The sequence below is a fragment of the Anarhichas minor genome, unplaced genomic scaffold (genome assembly GCF_050575085.1).
Source record: "Anarhichas minor isolate MPS153535 unplaced genomic scaffold, ASM5057508v1 ptg000011l, whole genome shotgun sequence".
Classification (NCBI taxonomy): domain Eukaryota; kingdom Metazoa; phylum Chordata; class Actinopteri; order Perciformes; family Anarhichadidae; genus Anarhichas; species Anarhichas minor.
In genome coordinates, this window is record NW_027466457.1 from 3,843,872 (window position 1) to 3,866,200 (window position 22,329).

At 43.3% G+C, this 22,329-nt stretch overlaps 4 protein-coding genes across 6 annotated transcripts in view; 3 read left to right on the forward strand and 1 right to left on the reverse strand.

The window, feature by feature from the left end:
• LOC142947396 (genetic suppressor element 1-like) overlaps nt 1–10,534 on the forward strand; it is a 34,794-nt gene extending 24,260 nt beyond the window's left edge. For all 3 annotated transcript variants that reach the window (XM_076088953.1, XM_076088954.1, XM_076088955.1), the window contains exons 4-16: nt 1,317–1,483; nt 1,612–1,812; nt 2,380–2,538; nt 3,357–3,640; nt 4,835–5,144; nt 5,257–5,864; nt 6,018–6,130; nt 6,223–6,502; nt 7,182–7,295; nt 7,402–7,782; nt 7,989–8,288; nt 8,422–8,525; nt 8,687–10,534. In XM_076088953.1, the coding sequence (XP_075945068.1) occupies nt 1,317–1,483; nt 1,612–1,812; nt 2,380–2,538; nt 3,357–3,640; nt 4,835–5,144; nt 5,257–5,864; nt 6,018–6,130; nt 6,223–6,502; nt 7,182–7,295; nt 7,402–7,782; nt 7,989–8,288; nt 8,422–8,525; nt 8,687–8,824 (3,159 nt within the window). In that variant the 3' untranslated portion in view covers nt 8,825–10,534. The remainder of the gene's footprint in view (nt 1–1,316; nt 1,484–1,611; nt 1,813–2,379; nt 2,539–3,356; nt 3,641–4,834; nt 5,145–5,256; nt 5,865–6,017; nt 6,131–6,222; nt 6,503–7,181; nt 7,296–7,401; nt 7,783–7,988; nt 8,289–8,421; nt 8,526–8,686) is intronic.
• Nucleotides 10,408–12,391, reverse strand: LOC142947402 (dynein light chain roadblock-type 2-like). The gene is made up of 4 exons (XM_076088963.1): nt 12,201–12,391; nt 11,783–11,858; nt 11,521–11,688; nt 10,408–11,405 (listed from the first exon to the last, which is right to left on the reverse strand). The coding sequence occupies exons 1-4, from the start codon at nt 12,216–12,218 to the stop codon at nt 11,362–11,364; spliced, it is 306 nt and encodes a 101-aa protein (XP_075945078.1). The 5' UTR covers nt 12,219–12,391; the 3' UTR covers nt 10,408–11,361.
• On the forward strand, nt 12,295–16,168 carry psmd7 (proteasome 26S subunit, non-ATPase 7). The gene is made up of 8 exons (XM_076088957.1): nt 12,295–12,452; nt 12,966–13,057; nt 13,552–13,644; nt 13,744–13,841; nt 13,962–14,042; nt 14,342–14,433; nt 14,647–14,845; nt 15,527–16,168. Exons 1-8 carry the CDS (start codon nt 12,379–12,381, stop codon nt 15,788–15,790), a joined length of 993 nt encoding a protein of 330 aa, XP_075945072.1. The 5' UTR covers nt 12,295–12,378; the 3' UTR covers nt 15,791–16,168.
• A 136-nt stretch (nt 16,169–16,304) lies between these two features.
• On the forward strand, nt 16,305–22,201 carry hprt1l (hypoxanthine phosphoribosyltransferase 1, like). Its single transcript, XM_076088962.1, has 9 exons — nt 16,305–17,518; nt 17,857–17,963; nt 18,285–18,468; nt 18,710–18,775; nt 18,870–18,887; nt 19,275–19,357; nt 20,335–20,381; nt 20,913–20,989; nt 21,683–22,201. The coding sequence occupies exons 1-9, from the start codon at nt 17,501–17,503 to the stop codon at nt 21,728–21,730; spliced, it is 648 nt and encodes a 215-aa protein (XP_075945077.1). The 5' UTR covers nt 16,305–17,500; the 3' UTR covers nt 21,731–22,201.
• Nucleotides 22,202–22,329: the final 128 nt, after the last annotated feature.

The following is a 22,329-nucleotide window of genomic DNA, read 5'->3' on the forward strand; positions in this document are numbered from 1 at the left end:
CCTGGGGCTCCCATTCAGACATTCAGAGAGGGAGAGAGGCAGGAAAATAAAGAATAGGACGTTAAGAAAGGAGGGGAGGGAGAGTAAGAATGAGCAGGAGAGAGGGCTCTAAATCTTTGCATAGATTCAGTATTTGTCCTCACTGTATGCAGCTTGTCCTGGAACAGGACGATTCAAGCTAAAGAAGCAGACTGTTTATGTGTGTTTACTGCTGCGTCTGTGAAGGCCGTTGGCTGTCTGCGGGGTCAGAGGTCAAGGAATGTGATGGCTCCTCTCCAGACCCTCCGCGTGTCGTCGTCCCCCCTTCTCATTTTAACCCAGTGGAGATTGCCGAATGATAGAGAGAGAGAGAGAGAGAGAGAGAGAGACGGCCCAACACTGGTTTGAATCTGCTTTCCATGAGTGACGCATTCAAAACTATTCAAACATATTCAAAGCACACGTATTTCACTGCAAGTGTTGTAGAAAACTAAGGTAGCAGATCCGGTATTGCTGGGAGAGCTAATTTGTTTATGGTTTGTCTGACCTCTGGCTGTTGCTGTAGCAACAAGATATGATACATTATCATGGAAATGTATATTTTATTATTATTATTATCATGTATTATAGTGAAAGGTTTTCTGGGAGCTATTTCGTCTTGATAGTGGAGAAGGTGAGACTTTTCCCACAATGCCAGCAGTGGTAATGTCTGTATGTTGGTCCACCACTTAATCACTCACTGCTGTAGACTTCATCTTTAACAAGACGATGGAATTTGGCGGTTTGCTTCTTAAATTGAAAGAGAGAGTAAAATAATGACACATGACAAATTAAGCAACCTGGGAGAGAGCCAAGCCTAGAATACAGTCACATGTGTAGCTATTTGTTGTAAACTTATTTTGCAGTTCTGGGAAACATCTTTTTGTAATTTAGGCTTCTTTCCCATGACTGCTTTCGTCATGGTGGTGATTTGAAGGTTGGAATTGTACTATAAGCAATATAAGCAAGGACTTTGTGGTGACCAAATCCTCTGAGTGGGAAGCTCTTTAGAGAGAGGGGGGGGGGGGGGGGAGAGAGGGAGAGAGAGAGATGAAGGAGAGAGCAGTTGGCCAGATATTAGGATCATCTTTCCACTTTGATCTTGACCTGTTATGACATATCAGACCCACTTTTCCGCTCTGCTGAGCCTCTGGGTGCAGCTTGGGGGGGTTACTCTCATTTCCCTCTCCTCTTTCCCTGAACTTTTTTTTCCCCACTCAGTTTCAATCTAGCACACACTCAAACCCCGTGGATATACGTAGTAATGTCTGCTCTCACGCTGTCTGTCTGCCTGTCAGGTCGAGCCGAGTGTCCAGGGACTCAGTAGGGAGCGGGTGTGTGCTGAGAACACCCACTCACAACAGGATAAGAGGACTCCGCCTACCCACTCACCTCACCCCCTGGCCCACCCCTTTGGCCTCACCCCCAGCTCTGTCATGCAGGACCCCAGGATGCAGAGCCTCAGGTAAGTGCAACATGCACTCATAGTTTGACCGTATTTTTTATTATAACCCCCAAAAAGTATTCATACAGAACCCATTTAAAAGCACATGAAACAGTTTTAGATTAACACCGTGTGCACTTGTTCTGCAGTTTGCCCGGGCAGATGCACCCCGTGGTACCTTCGGGCGCCATCCCAGAGGAGTACCTGAGAGCACTCCGGCCCTTTGCCACCTCAGATGATCTCCGGCTGACCTCTCTACCCATGAGTTTGGACCAAGCGCACGCCCACGCCGCAGCCGCTGCTGCTTACTATCATCCGGCCTACATGCACCACCCGATGTCCTTACCAAGGTAACAATAGACTCTCAATGCGTAACCTCATAAACTCGCGTTATCTAAATTCTAATAAATTCTAATCAACACGAGACCTTTCATTGAAAGGTGCAGTCATAAAAAATCTAAATAAAAAAAACTGAATATTTCTCTCATTAGGAGTATATCATAGCTTAAATTAAGTGCTGGAACAAGCAATGAGAGTACATCATACAAAACATGTGAGGAAACAGTTCATACACAGTGTAAGACAAAGTGAAGTGCAGAGGAATTAACAATGACACACCATTGTAAAAAGCACAAACTACAATAGAAGGTGAAAGAATACAACTGATGTTGCTTGTTTAAAATGTTTTTTTTTTGTTAATTAATCAATCAAAATATGCTGAGCTGTATTTTTCTTTCATATCTCTGTGAATTACCCTATAATACCTCCTAAAATACCTTCATACATACATCATCTTTTCACCTTCACTGCTGCAATGTCACCTTTACATATCGGGTATCACATCTTTCACCTTTTCCACACTTGGCATGTGCCGATACAGTCTGACTTGTTTGTCCTTGTCCGTCTGTCCGTCACAGGATGGAGGAGTCCTTGTGTCTCTCCGCGCTACGGTCGCAGTTCTACTCTGTGCCTGCAGGGGGCGCCTTCTCTCCCCTTCACCACTCTGCCCTCCACTTGCACATGCCTGGAGGCCGCTACCCGGGAGAGCTGAACCACACAGTGGCGCTGGCTGAGAGGTAACACACACACATGCGTGCATGCACACACTCTCTCTCTCTCTCTCTTTCTCTCTCTCTCTCTCTCTCTCTCTCTCTGCGCTGTGTAATCTCTCTCTGCAGGGTAGGCGTTGCTGAGTGTGTGATATTTTTAGCACACACCCCACAGTGCCTCCTATACACTCATCACACACGCTGCCCTTCACACACACACTGCACAACCATACATATGCAAGCCAGTATACACATTGAATCGCACACATAAGGAAGTCTCTTTTACTCCCTCTTTCTTTCTTTCTCTGCATTTTCTTTTAGCAGTTGAGCTCCTTTCTCAGTTTCACAATACACATTGTTTTCCTGTGGCATAATGCACGCTGGAGATGTTTGTGTTTGAAATGGATGGTATTATCGTCTGGTTCTGTAATGGCTCCTGCGTATCCTGTAGGTTTGTTTGTGTGCTATTGATTGCTGCTGAATGTGTTCTGTTGTGTGTGTGCGTGTGTGTCCTTTTCCTGTGGATACCTATTAAGTGTTCATCTGCTCTTGCTCAGTCATGCTGTGTATGGATTATTTTCCTCATGGTAAGTGGAGAGAGTGTGTGTGAATATTTGAGTGTGTTTCTGCAAGTGTGTGAGTGTGTGTGTGTTTGAGCACAAAATGTCTGTGTGAGGTTCACCAGTGTGTGATTAATATCTGCCTCATGTTGGGTGTTGCATCTCTCACCTTCTCCCCCTATATGTGTGTGTGTGTGTGTGTGTGTGTGTGTGTGTGTGTGTGTGTGTGTGTGTGTGTGTGTGTGTGTGTGTGTGCGTGTGCATACTTGTCAACCTCCCCCACAGGCTGCAGATGGAGAACGAGCTCCGCCAGCGAGAGAGAGAGCAAGAGCGTGAACGAGAGAAAGAAAGGGAGCGCGAGGCAGGGCTGGAACGAGAGCGGGAGAGGGAGAGAGAGAGGGAGGAGGAGCGGGAGAGAGAGCTGGACAGACAGAAGGAGAGGCAGAGGGAGAGACAGCAGCAGATGGTCAGAGCAGCCGAGAGCCACTACCTGGCTGAGCTGCAGGCTCGGAGGGCACCACCGGAGGACAGGGCCAGGCCAGGGGAGAGGCTGACCCCGAACAGACTGGGTACCTACACACAAAGACGCACACACACTCATGCATGTGTGCACACATGCAGGCACAAACACAACCAGACACCCAGAGTTGAACAATTGTTATGGTATTCTGTGTGTTACTATCCTGCCTCAGAGGGAAGGAACATAAAGGGGAAAGTTCTGGATTAAGTTCCCAAAGTGAGGTATACTGAGTGCAGATGACTGGTTTAAATGTTTACTCGTTGGAAATCAAAGGGGAGGAGAGAAACTCTGCAGCTGTTAGGTTCTTTAATACATGTAAATCATAACCTTTTTCACCTGCTATGGTGAGACTAGATGCCAATGTTGGTTAGAAAATGTGTCTGTCCAAACTATGCTACTGGCCAGATTGCCATGAAATTTGGTATGGGCCCTCAAAAGGACAATTACTTATGATTATGGTGACGCCCTGTCCTGTCCTCCAGCACAGCCATTATGCCAGAAATTCCATTTGTATACAAGAAATATCTTTTGGGCAAATTTAAATGTAACTTCAAATCTGCTTTCCAGAGCTGGTGTCACCCTTTAGGCCAAAATGTCAACTCTGCACACAATATATCTTAAAATCTCAAACTAAGGCAGACAGATGTGAAATTTGCCGAACGCGGTCCTGTCTCTTAAAGGTTCAACACCTCTGCCTTCAGTGACCCCGTGACCTTTATCGTAGTGGGTCAGTGTGTGAAGTTTACTACATTTGTTTTCTATGATGAACTATGTCAGATTAATTTTACTACATACCCGATCATAGTGCCCCCTTCTTTAAATATTTATATTTCTTGCCATCCAACTGGTAAAGCTGCAATGATTTCAAAATCCTTAAACTGTTGTTGTTCTGTTTGATGTTTCATACATATTGCAGACCGTTGGGTCAGTTAAAACTTTTAGTCTGAGTTCTTTCCTCTCTCTACATTTACACCTGAACGATAGCACAGTCCACTCTGTTGGGTTTTTATTATAGATTACCAATAAGCGTATAAACTGTGCATGTATTGAAATTGTATAAACCACCTAAACAACACTGCCTGCACATTTTAACTTCAGTTTTTTATAGTGATCATCCTGTCCGCCCATGTCAGAAAACTGCTGAATGATGTCTGAATAAATCTCATCCAAATGTCGACACACACATAGTGCTGTCCGCGTCTGAAAATAAATGAATAGTTTCCAAACTCCTCTCTTTCTCCAGATAAAACCAAGGACTCTGAGCACCCAGGTTTCCCAGCACCAAAACCTCTGTCCCTGCAGCCTGGCCTTCACCCCTCCAGGGGCTCTATCCCACACCCTGTGCCCAGCCTGGTGCCTTCTCACTTGGGGAAGCATCACGCTGCTGCTGGGGGGATCCATGGAGCTCTGGCAGCTGCCATGATGACTCAGAGGGCCAGTGAGGCAGCGTGGTTAACACGGCAACGGGGGCAAGGGCAGGAGAGGGAGGGTCCGCTGGAGATGGGCCTCAGGTCACCTGGAAAAGGGGTGGAGCTGAGGAGAGACAGTCACAGGTGAAAATGGACAAATAATTAGTTTTAGAAAATTATGTTATACTTCTGCAATGTTTGGCAGTGTTATGAGACCTTGAAACTAAATGGTACTTTATTTTTATTTCCGAAACAGAACCCATTCGGTCCATCACAACCCAGGAAGCAAAGATGTACCTCCCTGCCTCGGCGCTCCACCTCCCCTTATCTCCCCTAAAGGTCCCCATCATCATCCTGCCCCTTTGACCACACTGTGGAACCCAGCCTCCCTTGTCGACACCCCCTCCGACTCCCGCAGAAAACTTAACCCTCCGACACCACCAAGTCGGCCGCCTCCAGGACTGACCAGAGCCGACAGGCCCACGGTGAGCTGGGGGGAGAAGCAGGAAGAAGGAGGCAGGAGGAGGGCGGAAGGCACAGAGAGGTACACCTCACTGAGGGGAGCTAGTTTACAAGAAGCAGGTTCCTGGAACAAGGCAGACCAGGACAGAGCCATCCAGAGCCTCTATCACCGCCATCACATCAATAACCTCCACCAGAGATCCGTTGTGCCTCCGTCTATTCCCGGTATCGGTACTGACCTGGTGGGACGGTGTCAGGCAGCTTCTCCGTCTCCGGTAAGGGAGCGACAGAGTCAGCCGCCCGACAACATACTGGTGTACGACGAGGTTCTCCAGCAGCACCGTCGGCTGCTCAGTAAACTGGACCTGGAGGAGAAGAGGAGGAGGGAGGCCAGAGAGGGAGGTGAGCAGAATGATGAAGCATAAAGAGGCACAGAGGTGGAAAGAGGAGGGATTCATGGGCAGGGCGGGGTGTGGTAGGCAGCAAAAATGACTACATACTGCTAAAAGTTCTTTATGATGAAAGAAAACTTCTCTCTTGCTCTCCTCTCACCAGGTTACTACTATGAACTCGACGAGTCGTATGATGAGAGTGACGAGGAGGAGGTGAAAGCCCATTTGAGGAGAGTGACAGAACAGCCCCCGCTCAAACTGGACACATCCTCCGAGGTGCATAAACACGACAGACTTCACATATACATACAAGGTTTGAAAATGTTTGTTAGAGTGATACTCACCTGACCAAATGTCTCTCTCCAAAGAAAGTGGATTTCCTGCGTGTGTGTGGTCTGACCACGCTGGCCCATCGCGATGAGCTTCTGGTGCGAAAAAGGAGAAAGAGGAGGAGGATGATGAGAGAGCGCAGCCTCTCTCCGCCGGCCGCGCGGGGCAAGAGAAAGGCCGCTTCACCTTCAACACCTTCAACTCCCTTAACTACCCCGTACTCTGCCGAGCAGATGGACAGCACTCCGGAACTGCATGAGAAAAAAGACTTCCTCCTTATGTTCAACCTCTCCCATGTCAGCCCACAGCAGAGGAGAGGTAACAACATCCTACGTGTTACTCTGCTCTCTTAACAGTGGAAGTGTTATTCCCCGGGGAAAAACACCACACTTAGTTTTAACTCAATGTTGTTATTTACCGAGGCTGTGGGAGGAGTGAGAGGAAAATAAAGTTTTGAGAGGTTGTGGCAGGATCTTCTGCTTTCTCCAGCCAGGGTTGATTTTAATACACATTCTGTAAAAACATAGTTTCTGCAAAAGAATGTATGAATTTAGTTGTTAAACTAATACATTTGAATGTAAAAACATAGATATGTGCATAGAAATGGGCAACATTAAATATTTAGAGAGACAGTATATATACTTTATGAGGTAAAATACTGCAGGGCAGACTCTGTTGTTTAAACGTGCAAGAAGACATGGTTTACTGTAAACTACAGAAACCAGCTTTCGGATGATTACAGACATAACATCTGGGTGAAAATCTGTACAAACCAATCTGCTCCTCCTTGATGTTTTCAGGTGAAATGTGGTAGAAAAACAGAAAAGGATGAGGCTTCTTTAAATATGTGTGGCCATAGTCTGTCTATGATGGTGTTGTATCCTCAAGTCACCCATTTGTTGACCCTTTTCCGTCAGTTCCTTGTGCCAGTCAATATTTTAAGCCCTATTTTCAAATATGAATGACAGGTGTTCTCATTCTGTCTTTTTCTCTGTAGATAAGGAAAGGACAGAGGAGCTGCTGAGGGCCATTCAGAGGAAGACTGTGACTTTAGACACGCTCAGATATAATCCTTTACCTCCGTGTAGCAGTCCTCCTGCTCACTTAACTGGTGAGACACACAGACACTTCAGCAAATATACACACACACACACACATATATGCATAATTAAAGCAGCAAAAACTCCTTCTAAGGACCTTTACAAATTTGTTTTTAGGTGACTCCTCATCAGCCCGTCTGCCGAGTCAATCAAACGGACATCAGTACCCAGACTCTCCCAGCCCCTCCCCTCCCTACTTACACAAACCCAAACGTCTCCCCGATAACGACACGTTCAAACCCTCCATGGACACCCACATGGCCCGCAATCCTCCACCCTTGAACCCCCGTCATGAAAAGGCTGAATCTATGGAGGCTCAGCCAAACAGGAAGCTCCAGGGCCTCCAGAATGGCATTCTTGCTTCTTCTCAGAAAAAGGAGCCCGATTCGCTGCAGAATGGACGGAATCGGCCCTGGGAGAGGTTCACACCTGAGGCCTTTGCTCAGCACTTCCACCAGGCCGTGCTGCAGTCCACACACAACACACTGCAGAACAAAGGTGAGCCTCACGCTCCCAAAGGTGCATGACCATTAGGCTTGATGGTGAATTTTAAAATGACAATGTTCTGCCACCTAGTGGTGTTTATGTGTAACATCCTCAAAGTTAAAACGTATGTTAGTAGTAACCACATTGGCTCTTCAGGAGGTACTAAACTTGGCTACAAAGACTGACTTTGCCTTTCTGTCTCACTCATTTCTTCTAAGGAGTCTCAAATTGTGTCCCTGAGGCCGGCATGAAGGCCGACCGCTCGTTGCCTCACAACGTCTCTCAACTGAAAAATTCAACTCTCATCCATGCCCCTCAGCATGCACACGTCAACGGCTATCACTTCCATTCCCTTGTAGCCAGCAGGGACACTCCAGGACCACAGGAAAACCTGTCTGATGAGGACGAGGAAGAGTTTGGTCAGCAGGAGGAAGACGACGAGGGGGAGATGGAAGAAGCTCCAAGGAAGTGGCAGGGTATTGAAGCTATCTTTGAGGCCTACCAGGAGTATGTGGATGGTGAGTCAATGCCAAGTCAGTTTGATGTATGTATTTTCCTATCAAAGGATACATTATACACTCAGGTCATTTATGTGAAAGAGGTATTAGAATGGATATAATTTCCCCTCATTTGTGGTTTCTCTCTGTACAGAATGGAGTATAGAGAGGCAGGTTCTTCACAGTCAGTGTAAAAGAGTTGAAGCACAGAACTACAATCTGACCAGAACCGCAGAGCAGCTCTCTCTCACTATGGGGGTAAGTATCGGAGAACATATCTGCATGCAGATTTGTGTACTTTCATCTTTTAATGTCGGCGTTCCAATCTTCCGTCAGTACTTACTGTTTGTGAGTGATGCAGCTTCGTGCAGACAGTCTTGGTTCTGTAATGAGAGTTGTGTCTGTCCTTCATTTGTCAGGAGCTGGTGAGTCAAAGGCAGAAAGTGAGAGAGGAGAGGGAGAGACTTCAGGCCCAGCTCGAGCACTTCAGGAGGTGTTTGACACTACCTAACATTCACTGGGGCAGGGGGCAAGTCAACGGGCACACGCCGAGGTGACCTCTGACACCAACTCCCTGACGGATATGCCTGTGACAGCGAAGGAACAGTAACAAGAACAAGACAGACTGGAGCCAGGTCACTCTGCACTTGAAGTACTTGAGGGAGCCTGTCTGGTTCCAGATTCAACTGACTACCTGCCCTGTTTGCCACGGTAATCGTAAACCATGGTGACCATGTGGTCCGGGCATTCGTGTCTCCGTCATTCTGCCTATGGATTGTTATTGTCGGTTGATAACACTGTGTAGGTGAAACAGCATCTTTGTCATCACGCTAACCAGTCCCACTAGTCCCCGAGTTAGCTTTAAGGACTCTATGCCATTTAACTCATGTCATGTTCATTTTCATTTTGCATAAACTGTATTGATTCACACTAATGAGATGTGTCTCTTGGCACAAATCTGTAGCCTCTCTGGACAGCAATAAGAAGAGAGTAAGCGTGCAGTGATCACTTGGTCTTACTCAAAGAATGGAAATTGAGTCAAGGAATCAAAGCACACCTCAGGCCTTAAACTTGGACGGAAACACGTGAGCGTCCTCTGTGTGGTGTAATGTTGTCGTGTCTACTTAGCACTGAATCCGACAGATGAAGCCGTTTGTGTGCTTGTAAAGCTTCTGCAGAGGATAGGAAACATCTAAAAGATATTATCTATATAATGGCAAATGGTATCAATGAAGTTTTTTGAGGTTTAATGAAATTTTCATTGGTAATGTCACTTGTGATAGACGAAGAATTTTGTATGTTTTATTGTTTTAACCATCTCTTGTGGGAAGCCATATGTTTTGTTTGAACTGCTGCTGGTCAGAATAAAAAATGTTTAGAAAATGAAGGATGTTAGGACAGTTGTATTTGAAAAATGTCATGTGATGTCAAAATGTTTGGGGTGTTGACTAAGATGCACTGGGGATGGAAGACAACATGGCAAACGTCAGTTTTTGTCACTCGTTATCAAGTTATCGTGACGATTGCTCAGATGGTTTATCCCAGAGTCTTTGTCCCTCCACACGCCTAGAAATGTTGATGAAACTTGAATAGAATAAAAGTTGTGATATTTTTAAGCCTTTTGCAACATTCTACACAAGTTCTTAATAATTGGCATCACTTGAGCGAAACAACAGTACTTTTAGACATATTGTCCAACCTTACCATGGTTCACATCGATCTGAAGGTGATTTCTTCTTAAGTTATTATAGAACAACTAAGTTAAATGATTTTGTCAAGGAAATGAAGAAGCCACATTATTATTCAGTTCCATTTCAGGACTGTCAAAACTGATAAATGATATATTTTCACTCGATACTGGTAGAGTACTTGAGACAAATCTATAATTGTTTATGGGTGACATAAACTATCCCTCTGTGGATAACAGAAAATACACCGCCTCCTCTCTTTCTGTTTTGATGAGATGTTTTTGTTCAAGCCAGATAAAACAAATGTCACAAATTCATAACTTCTGCCCCTTTCCCTCTGAATGTTAAAGTCCCAGGAGCCCGTTCCTAAAAGCACAAACTCGTAGCAATCTCCCAAAATCAGACTCTCCTGCGTCACCTGTTCAGTCTTCTCAAACTTGCTGTGAAATCCTGCATATTTGTTTCAATCAGTTGTCATGTAATGTATTATTTGGGCTGTATAATTGTGATGAATTATTTATTAACATATATTGCTGTACATTCTGATGGAAATTTACATTAAAATATTTGTAAAATGTCTTATTGGTCATTTTCATTTATCCAGGGAGAGAGTTTTCACTTATGACACATTTCACTCTCATTTCATATCAGTTCCATGTTTCCTGAATTAACAGCTACTCTGAGGAGTTTTTCTAGAAAGAAAAATGCCATGTTTGTCATCTTTGGTTCAAGAATTGCTCCAAAATCCCAAATGGGTGTTGAATTGGGTTGAGATCAAGTGTCTGTGAAGGCTATAGCAAATGATTCACAATGTTTTCATACACATCAAATCATTAAGTGACCATTCAGTGTCATGTGAATGGGAACGTTGTCATCCTGGAAAAGACCACGCTCATCCAGATATAAATGTTTTAACGTAGAACAAAAGCAGTGATGGAGGGTTATTACATTTACTCAAGTACTGTACTTAAGGACAATTTTGAGGTGCTTCCACTTAACTTGAGTTTTTGCATTTCATGCTACCTTATACTTCCATAACACAGGAAAACATTGTATCTTTTACTCCTTGACAGTTTTGCAAATAAAGGTTCTGTTTCTCCTCTTATTTATTCACGGTTCTCATTACATTTGTCACCCATCAGAATGAACAGGGATGATCTAAGTATTGTACAATCACCGGCAGCTTCATTTCACAGACATATTCAATATAAACACAGAAAATACAATGAAGGAATTAAAACTACATAAGGTAAAACGATGCATCAGGTAGATTTAGGCGACTTCCCAGTAGGAAAATAGGGATTATGCAGTAATCTAACACAACACAGTGTAAAACGACATTTTGCCTGGATAAAGCACCATCATGTGACAAAACAAAGGCTGACTCTCATGGAAATGTCCAGAAGCTATTCACATGGGTTCTGGATGACGATCAGCAGAAAATCATTTTCTGCAGAAACAGATAAAAGAAGAGAAGAAGGGGAATTCAAATGTAGGAAAACAGTACAGCCTCTTCTAAGTTACAACTGTTGTCAACAGTAAAAAGGCAACTACTACACACTCACCTGGTGCAACCAAGATCTCGTGTTTCTTGGAGCGGATGCGGAGAAAGGTGAGGTCATTCTGAGGGTCAATATCCCTCACTGTGCTCCTCGCCTTCATGGAGAGGAGGCGAAACAGTTTTGCATACTGAATCGTGGTGGAGTTATCTAAAGTGGTTCTGATGGGAATGCCTGAAAAGATCAAACCTTTACATACATGCAGTTTTGTAAACCTGTTATAGGCTAGTTGTCCTGGAGATGTAGACTATGTGCTTTTTTTGCTTACCTTCTGCATTGACAACTATTGTTCCAATCACACCTTTTTGACCTTCGATCCTCTTCAGTGTTTCCTCAACTCCAGCCTGCAGGACCGAATGAAATTATTGGAAGATATTTAATAAAAACAACCACTTATGAAATGTAGACCTACGTTTGGCAGCGACAGTTGATTAAACAGCAGTTAATAAGCAACAACTAGGATGTTTAATTTGATTTAAGTCAAGTTAGAAAGCTAATAGCTGACGTTAGACAGGTTAGTGCCAATACGGTCATTTAGCTTAAGTTACGTTACAGCAAAAAGAATTGCAATTTCGGTGTTTTCGGTTATCTAACGTTGATACAAACAATAATAAGTTTATCATCAAGTGACATATTGGAATACAAATGTAAGAAAACGCTTCCAAAATCAAACCCAGTGAACTTACGTGCTCGGTCTCTGCCATTTTGTCTGTGAACGTCTGAGAAAAGAGAACAACTCTCGTGCCGTTTTTCTCCGCGTCTCTCTGTTGCCTAGAGAAACGGAAATGAGGTCAGACGCAACCGGAAGTGTAGCGTAGCCGTCATTGTGTTGAGGGCTGTGAGCTGTTTGTCTTCACTGAGAAAATGCCGGAGTTAGCGGTACAAAATGTGGTCGTTCACCCGCTGGTGTTGCTCAGCGTGGTTGATCACTTTAACAGGTCAGTGAGTTCAGTACTCGTGTTTGTTCTTTACACAGGTTGAATGTTTAAAATGTCTAGAAGCGTAACGTAGCTGCTAAGCTAAGCTAATGCTAGCCCTGCTGAGTCAGAGCCCCATTGAGAGTGAATGCAGACAAGCTAGTTGACGTTAAGTTAGCTCAGTGAAGTCAGTGTAGTTCGTCACCTATTGTCAGAAAACAATGAGTTTAACTGTTAAATGAATCAATACTGGTAGTCACCATTGCTTAATGTTAGTAGTTGAGCGTGCTGTTACGTAACGCCACACTCTGATGATATAATCTTGTTATTTATTTCATTAGCGATGGATGACATGAAGGTTTGGGCATTAGCTTACTCAAGCAACCTAGCTAACGACTCAGCCTGTGTATGAGTCGAGGCGTTCACATCTGAAAACACCATAGAAATAGAAAATCAATGTAAAATGTAATTCTATGGACAAAACAATGCGGCTCTAACCAGACTATCTGTTCATTTTGACGATTCAATCTACAGGATAGGAAAGGTGGGCAACCAGAAACGAGTGGTCGGTGTCCTTCTGGGATCATGGCACAAAAAAGTTCTTGACGTCTCAAATAGTTTTGCAGGTGAGTGACACGAGGACAGCATTATGAGAGAAACGACTTCAGTAAGGAACAGTAAAAGAAAGGAAAATAGAATGAGTGGTCAAAGACTGGATCCATCACTTCTTATAATGCAACTCAACAGTATTGTTCATTTTACCCTCCCCGCCTGTTAAATACCCCAATCGTTCAAACTTAATGTACCCCAGTTTGTAATGTTGACTTTCTGTGATAAATGTGTATTCTTCAATCCTACACTAAAATAACCTAGAAGACATCATCAGCATTTGTAAGACCATAGAAATCTCCCCCAAAAACCACAGAAATATAACACAATTTGTCATAGTCAGCAGATCGTGTCTAAAATCACCCTTTTTAAGATATTTCAATATGCATTAGACACCATTTTTTTACTGTGGAATCCTGCTTTACCCGCTACAGCACTGTTTGAAGTGAAATGTAAGTTTGCCACGGTCAATTTCTGTAAATTCTTAAATTCATTGTCGATGTTCCTTTAGTGCCATTTGACGAAGATGACCGGGACGACTCAGTGTGGTTCCTGGATCATGACTACTTGGAGAACATGTATGGCATGTTCAAGAAAGTTAATGGTAATACACTGCCTGCATCTATGTGATTCACTTGTGTTTTATGTGATGGTGTTGCCCTGAGTTTATACTTGTGAATGACTTTCTTTCCCTGTTTTTCAGCCAGAGAGAGAATAGTCGGATGGTACCACACAGGACCCAAGTTACATAAGAATGACATTGCCATCAATGAGCTCATCAAGCAGTACTGTACCAATTCGGTATGTAACTGCTAAACTTTTCTCCTCTGCTTTATGTGGATGTGTTGTTACATAACCTTGATCTACTCGTATTCATTCAGATGTCATCGTTGCTCATATATTTGTGTTTTATCCTACCAGGTGTTAGTCATTATAGATGTGAAGCCCAAAGATCTCGGCCTCCCCACGGAAGCATACATCTCTGTGGAGGAAATCCATGACGTGAGTGAATCATGGATTGCACTGAATTAAAAGTGTTGGGGCTGAGCATTGAATTATTAAATTACATAATAATAATTTAGAGAGCTGCAGTTTATTTTTTAGTCTCTCTCTCCCCCTTTGGTCTGATTTGTTAGAAAGTCTTCCTAGTGAAAGTTGTCTTCACTGCAGTATTGTCATCCTTTTACATCTGTTGGTTTCAAACACTACTGAGACTTTTCTTTTGAGGGTTTTTGGTGGAAAACACTTTGGTTTAAAGTAGAATTAGATTTTTTTTCATTGTTGTGATTTACTATTTCTAGGATGGTACACCAACATCCAAGACGTTTGAACACGTCACCAGTGAGATTGGAGCAGAGGAAGCGGAAGAAGTGGGTGTGGAGCACCTGCTCAGGTATAAAACAAACCTTTGGTTCTCTCACTTTGCTGCACTGGTGATTGTGTAATAGCCATTTTAGTCACAGCAGTAAATAATTGTGATCACAATACAGAGTATAAAAGATACAACTCTACTGCTATTTCATTATGAACTGACTAAAATGATCAACAAATGTAAACACCTTGCAAAACATGTCAAGACATTCATGCCCGTGCCCATCATATCCAGAGATATCAAGGACACCACGGTGGGCACTCTGTCGCAACGCATCACAAATCAGGTTCACGGCCTGAAGGGACTCAACTCCAAGCTGTTGGAGATCCGCTCTTACCTCGAGAGAGTGACGGCAGGAAAACTTCCCATCAACCACCAGATTATCTACCAGCTGCAGGATGTCTTCAACTTGCTGCCAGATGTAAATCTACTGGTAAGTTGTTTTGTGTTTGAGGGGTGTTTATCTATCTATCTATCTATCTATCTATCTATCTATATGAATGACACACTTGTCTCTTCATGAATACTGTACAATTACAACTGTCGCACAACTTTGAATTTATTCAGTGGACCAAAGAGACGTGGAGATGAAAATAAATTCCCTGAAAACACAACATCTACATTTTTTAAACTTTTATCTCTACCTGAGCAGCAGCTTCTCATTTGATCCACTAGAGGGCAAAGTGAGTCTCATTTAATAAAACACACACTGCTGCAGCACATTTGTGCTCAAATGTTGACCATCATGAACTGACGTTCCCAACAAAGACATTTGTCTACTGGTGGCAGTATTTTATTTGTTTTCAAAATCAGACTTTGTGAAGAACTTTCAATTATATTGTTTTTTAGTAGTTTTCTTGAGTCGATTGCTAAAATACTCAACCGACAGTTGTGCATTTGATCATCTTGTGGTTTCTTTTCCTATTTAACACTTTTTGGTCAAATGGTTTCAGCATCGCTGTCTAAAATTGCACAACAGAAGTCAGTATGCCTCTGATTTCAATTATTCTATAGCTACCAGATCCTTCTTCATTTTGATATGGACACGATGTGGGTTGTTGTATTGCTTTAGACAAGGGTTTGTGTTCCTGACATTATGTTTGTGTCTTTGCAGGAGTTCACAAAAGCCTTCTACCTTAAGACCAACGACCAGATGCTGGTGGTCTACCTGGCCTCGCTCATACGCTCCGTGGTGGCTCTTCACAACCTGATCAACAACAAGATTTCCAACCGCGACGCAGAAAAAAAGGAAGGACAGGAGAAGGAAGAAGGCAAGAAAGAGAAGAAAGACGACAAAGAGAAAAAAGATGACAAAGACAAGGAGAAGGAGAAGGAAAAAGCTGACGGTGCCAAGAAAGATGAGAAGAAGAAAAAATGAGTGCTCTCCCTGTAAGGTCTCTCAAACCATGCCATCTTCCTCTGGATGGTGCTCTACTTTCTGCCCACAGCCACAGCTCTGTATGTGGGTCTCAGGCTAAAAGTAGGACTCTATATGGGGAATGGTGTCAATTGAGATTTGGCCTCATGGTCACAAGTGGCACTCATAGAGACTGTTATTATCGTACAGAGATGATGATGTATGCGTCTTTGGTGTTCTGAACTATGAAAACATGTTTATTCTGTTTTCACAGTTGCCATGCTCCTGGTGTTGGTACAGCACCTGGGGTTGCTTTTTTGTAATATGGAAAAAAAAAACTGTTTTGTTTCTGTATCACTCATTAAATTGGGATCATATTAAAAATGGGTTGTTTTTGTAGTTTTCACTGTTCCTATTGTATCATTCTAAATTTAAAAACTGTTAGTAATCGTTGTATTATAGACATGCCCGTAGGCAGATGTACTGATGTTTGTTTTGAGATCGCCTTTATTGTGATGTTATGAGAGAGAGCAATCTTTATACGCAAACATAGCAGTGAACAGTCACAGAGAGTGTGTGTGTGTGTGTGTGTGTGAGAATATTCCCCATAGGGCAGTATAAACTCAGTTATGCTCAGCATGCCAAATTATAGACTGCAAGGGAAATTAGGATGAGTTATGTAACTGAGAACCTGCTGTGGACAGATTATATTAAAAGTGATACAGCTCTAATCAACACAATTACCATGTATTGATACCATATAAGCAAAACTTAAGTAACAGAATACTAAAATATGGCGATACCACTTCATATGAGAGAAGAACCAGTTGGAATAAACCCAAATTTGCAAGTGCTTTATCGGCATGACATTTTATGACGGGATTGCAAAAGCATGTTGTGCTTGAAGTTATCGCTGACATTGATAGTCTTAAAGAGGTTTAATAACCTCTAACCATAAATTTGACAACTGGGCAGACCACATCTGCTGATGAGGCTCATGTGATATGATTAAAAGCAGTTCAATAGAAGATAAACGGCTTGCACACATTACATAGGACACCATCATAAAAGTAAATTTAAATGGGTTAAATTGATAGAACACCAAATGTAGTTAAATTGCATGTGATGTAATAGTGGGTATCTTGACGTATTTGTGCTTTAAACGTGTATAGAAACGTCCAGTTCTCCTATGAACTCAATGCAGAGCACAGATACAATGCAACCACACACAGGGAGCAGTGCGGTGCTCTTCAGTGAGGGCAGGCGGGACTGTCATCCGTTATATTTTTAAAACTGCGTCATGTGCAGCTTCTCCAAACGGCTCGAGGGAGCCTACATCGCTGCTACAGTACCCCCGCCCCCCGAAAGAAAAAACCCCGCAGTGTGCAGACTAGTAGTAGTTACCAGTATAGCGCATTTTAAGATAGATCGGGTTGTGTCGGGCAAATCCGATTATTGAGGCAGTAAACTGGATTCTGACGTAAAGGGTTTAAACCCCGGCAGAAGCATCGCGTGTGCTGCTCGCGCACACTCGCGGTCAGCAGCAGAAGCAGCAGTCGGCGCAGAGGAGAGCAGCTCGTGCCACCTTCAGTCAACAAGCCCTATCTCTCCTCTCTCTCTCTCTCTCTCTCTCTCTCTCTCTCTCTCTCTCTCTCTCTCTCTCTCTCTCTCTCAGGACCGGAGCATGACTTCTCACACACACCGCTGCGACTGAACAGGACGAGCGGCAACATGGCCTCGTATCTGCCGGTGAGGCTGCAAACTACTCTGCTAGTAGCTTGTTCGACAATTTGTTTTGGAAATTTGATAACTTGTCAGGGTGTGGTAGAGCTCCGCGCGCCCGAGGCCTTCTTTGATTGACTGCAGGTGGTGCGTTACGAGTTTCAGCTTTCCAATCTATAATTGCGTGTTTCAAATGTGCTCCACCACGTGAGCGTTTGGCGTGTGTGTGTGTGCGCGCGGGGGGGTTAAACAGGTGGTTGCGAGGGACGCGAGGAATGGCTTCACTGTGATCTGGCGCACGTTGTCAGTCAGTGCCAACAGCCGTTTTGCGCCGAGTTGAATATGGCTTCTTCTTCTTGTTCCAGATCGCTGATGACGAGAAAGGCTATGAGCTGGACCTTTTCTGTGTGCCCAGACATTATGAGAACGATTTGGAGAAGGTGATCATCCCGCATGGACTCATCATGGACAGGTAAGATCAACCCGCACCAAACGTTGAAAATGACTCTTATTTCTGTCCAGTCATCTGTCTCTGACACACACACACACACACACAGTCACACTGGTTTGTGCTGCTACAGCAGTGCACTGTATTTGTTTGTCAAATCACTGTAGACTACATCCTGAAGTGAATTTGAATGTGGATTTGGGAGGCGTGGGTTTAATGTCGAGTGCAGTGCTGTGGAATGTATTGTAAGCAATTACCCTTTAGTGTAAAGCAAATCCTCCCTGTCCATAAGAACCAAACTACATCCACCATTGAATACATTTTAACTTTCACTCTCTGATCCAGGACAGAGCGGCTGGCCCGCGACATAATCCAGGACATGGGGGGCCACCACATCGTTGCTCTGTGTGTGCTGAAAGGAGGCTACAAGTTCTTCGCAGACCTCCTGGACTACATTACAGCGCTGAACCAGAACAGTGATAAATCAGTCCCCCTGACGGTGGATTTCATTAGGGTGAAGAGCTACTGTGTAAGCCGCCTTTTCTCATTTCATTGCCAGGAACCACTTGTGCCAATGTGAGGTGTGTGTGTGAGATTGTGTGGTCAACAATGAGAACAGTCTTAAATGGGCCTCCGCAGTGTTCAAAGAGTGGAGATTCTGGATGCAGTGTACAGATGTTTAAACCTGTGGTTTAGGTTTGTGGCGAGGTTAATCTAACTGAATTAGTAATAAACACTGAGATGGATAATCTCCTCTTTATTTCCCCTAGAATGACGAGTCAACAAACATTGTCAAAGTCATAGGAGGGGACGAGCTGTCCAGTCTCTCCGGCAAGGTTAGTCCACCGGAGTGTGTCGGGCAGAAACACTTCAACCACACATTCCTGTAGGCTTGTTCACTTCATCAGCTTTCCTTTTGTTTTTCTGCAGAATGTTCTGATCGTCGAGGTAAGTGGTTTCTTCTTTATGCTGTATTATGTTTAAGTGATATGGATACAATACGTAGATGTACATTTATATTGTAAATTACATTTCAATCCCATGTTGCCACACATCAGTCCTGCGCACTGATAATATAAATACCTTGACGCAATGGAATAATCTCTTAAAGTTGAAAAATTCAAATCATCTAACGATATACATTGTCATGTTTCGCAAACTTTGTAATGATTTACATTCCAAGTGCATTTGTTCGTCTTTTACAAATGAAATCTCTGACATCGTTTGAGATAAAACGCCACGGTCTGTTGCACACGAGTTGTATTGATGTCATGTTTTAAGTAATGCTTCTTTGTGTTTATGCCTCCACTCTGATGTGTCGTGCATTATAAAAAGGATATTGTAGAGACGGGAAGGACGATGCAGACGCTCCTGTCCCTGCTGAGTGAATGCAATCCCAAGATGGTTAAAGTTGTGAGGTAGGCGCCGTCGGTCACAGTTCATAGTCCGGGAGGCCGAACAATAGACCTCCACTGTAACTGGCTGCTATGTCTGCAGAGAGAGTGCTCTTAGCTAATGGACGCTCTCATTTAGGACTGCGTTAGAGATGTATTGTGACGGAGGGAGGGAGCGAGCAGCTTAAGAGTTAATCTGCTGCACTAATTTAACTGCACTGTGGCGTAAGAGGCCATTTCTCTTATCCATTCCTGATAGCTGGTTTCCAAACAGGAAATGTGTTGAAGCAATATGGGCTTCCTCTGACGCTTTCATAAGAGATGGTAGTTTTCCATTGATCTACTGTATATGACGGCAGTTATTTCTTTTGCTTTGATGCTGTCCCTGTATTTATAGCCAATGTGTCTCTTGCCAAGCCTCTATTGGGAATAACAATTCTTAAAGGGGCAGTTTACCCAAGTCAAACATTTCCCTCTTAGAAATGCAGATGGTTCCTCTTCTACCTCTATCTACCGCTGACATTTCTGCTGCCGCCCCAATTCAACAGAGCTGAATAGTATTTAATTTACGGATTACGTTTGAAGAACTCAAAGTCCCCGCTAACCAGAGACATTTGTAAGCTTTCTATTATTAACTGTTTCCTTCTAGAACCATTTTTCCCGTAGAGTGAAAAACCGACTGTACTGTACATAAAGATACACTTTAATATATATCTTCATATACACTGACGCATAAAGACAGACGACCACCACTTGGCCTGTTCTAACATTGCATCCATGCATGTTGAATAGGCTCCGCACAGAGAGCTCGATCCTGAACCGTGAACGTTTGTTTGGCCACAGTGCTCTTAAGGTGTGCCGAGATCAATCTGTGCCATCTGTCGGTATTAACACCTGCACTGAAAATGTTTAGGTGACAACTGCGCATTCTCTTTGGCGTGTTAATTTCTCTTGGAGGGCTTTTGTTTCTTATACACGCCGCGTTTGGTTTGTCATTCCAGCCTCCTGGTGAAGCGGACCCCGAGGAGCTCGGGGTACAGACCAGACTGTGAGTGCCTGTTTCCTCACCTCACACGAAGACATGTTGTCTCTGTGAAATGCACATGAGAGAGCTCATTTCATGCTAGTCACTCACATGTGGGCCCGGTTCTTTGAAGGGCTGCTGAAGCGATATTTAAAGCTGTTTTCCATGCGGGATTAACAGTTATTTCAGGAAAATGTCCTCCAAATGTAGCCGAGCATGGCACTTATGCAGTAACGCATGCCTGATAACCCCCCTGCTCACACTGTCTCTGATTATGTAAGGCGTTTAGGTCTGAGTTGGATAATCTCTTTAAGATTGTCCCTGAAGGGCAACTGTTGCTGTAAGCGTTTTGACTTCCCACTACGCGGCACTGACGGCTTAAGTACAACCTCACACAGGCGGTAAATTAGCAACATCTATTCGCTCACAGAGCTTCTAATAACGCTAAATGTTTCTGCATCTCATTTTAGATCGGCCTGAGAGTTTTTCTTCCGCTGCACTGTTTGTTTTCTTTATATGACTCACGGTCATGGTGTCTATATATATTTATTTCAGACATTGGTTTTGAGGTGCCAGATGCCTTTCTGGTGGGCTACGCTTTGGACTACAACGAGTACTTCAGAGATCTCAGTGTAAGTTTGCTGCATGTGATCACTTCAGGTGACGATGAGACACCTTGTGATACAATAGCTGTGTTTCAATTCCATGCTACGTTTTAGTTGTGTACAGTATACCGATTCTCACAGTGTACTGTTTCTGCAGTTGGCAAACACAACATGCATGATGTATATCAATCAAACTGGGCCCTTGAAATGCCACTGCTTACACAAAGAAAAAGAAGATTGTATTCCTAAATATTTAACGCTAATTTTTTAAACCTTGAACCCTCCTCAAACCTGTTCCACCACTATCTGCAGTTATTTAAATATTTTGCAACTGTGAATAGCTCCTTCATTTACTTTTTGCATTATGAAAGAATAATGTGCATTAACAGAAGATGAAAGAATAAAGCATCGATTCTGTAGCTTTTCCTAACCTCTTTCAGATGTAATACCATTTTTTTCTTACAAAGGTTTAACCACGATGAATCAAAACATGTCTTTTAAAATCCATCGTGTCTATTTTGTGGTTAATTGTAGAATGTAAAAACCTCCTCAGGTTTTTTCAAAGGGTGACATTTCCAAAAACAATACAGAGCACATGACCCTGGTCTAATGGAAGCTACAGCAATGGACTAGCTGTACAACATGTATTAAAGCAGAACATAGAAATGGAAATTCACTAAACATGACTTCACAGTCCTCTTGTTTACTTTTGTTTCACAGCACATCTGTATACTGAATGATCAAGCCAAGGAGAAGTACAAAGTATGAGCGGATCAAGTGCTGCCGGGGCGACGACTGGAATCGGGACTAGGACCACTGTGATGCCCCTCATCAACTGTGCTGTGTTTTGAATCTTATTTAATTTTCTACATTTAAAAACCACAAAATGTGGGTTGTAAATAACTTAATTTCTCCTCCATTGAATACATGGGATCAGTTATGTATTGTGAATATTTTGGTTGTTAAATTTGAAATGATTTATTCACTTTTGTGTATACTTTACCTGTAAATTGCAGTTGTATCTTGGAGAAAGAAGAATGTCATTTGTTTGAATCACACTTTGTTCAGTCATATTTAAGGAGCCTTCCGTTTGTTTGTTTCATCTCCTCTCATTATGCCATGGATGTAGCATCATGCCATAGAATGACGGACTTGGAATGTACCGTATGTTTTATTTCACATCTGACGTTTTCATCGAGGACCTGTATACAGCAATATAAATATCGTTCAATCTCTGAATCCCGTTTTTATCCACGTGATTCTCTTTCCGTTCTCATTTCATGACACGTTCATTCTTATTTATGAGAAGCGAAAGTGTAATTGCACATCTACGGTGTCCTGGCGGCTAACCGGCTAATTGTGGCTAT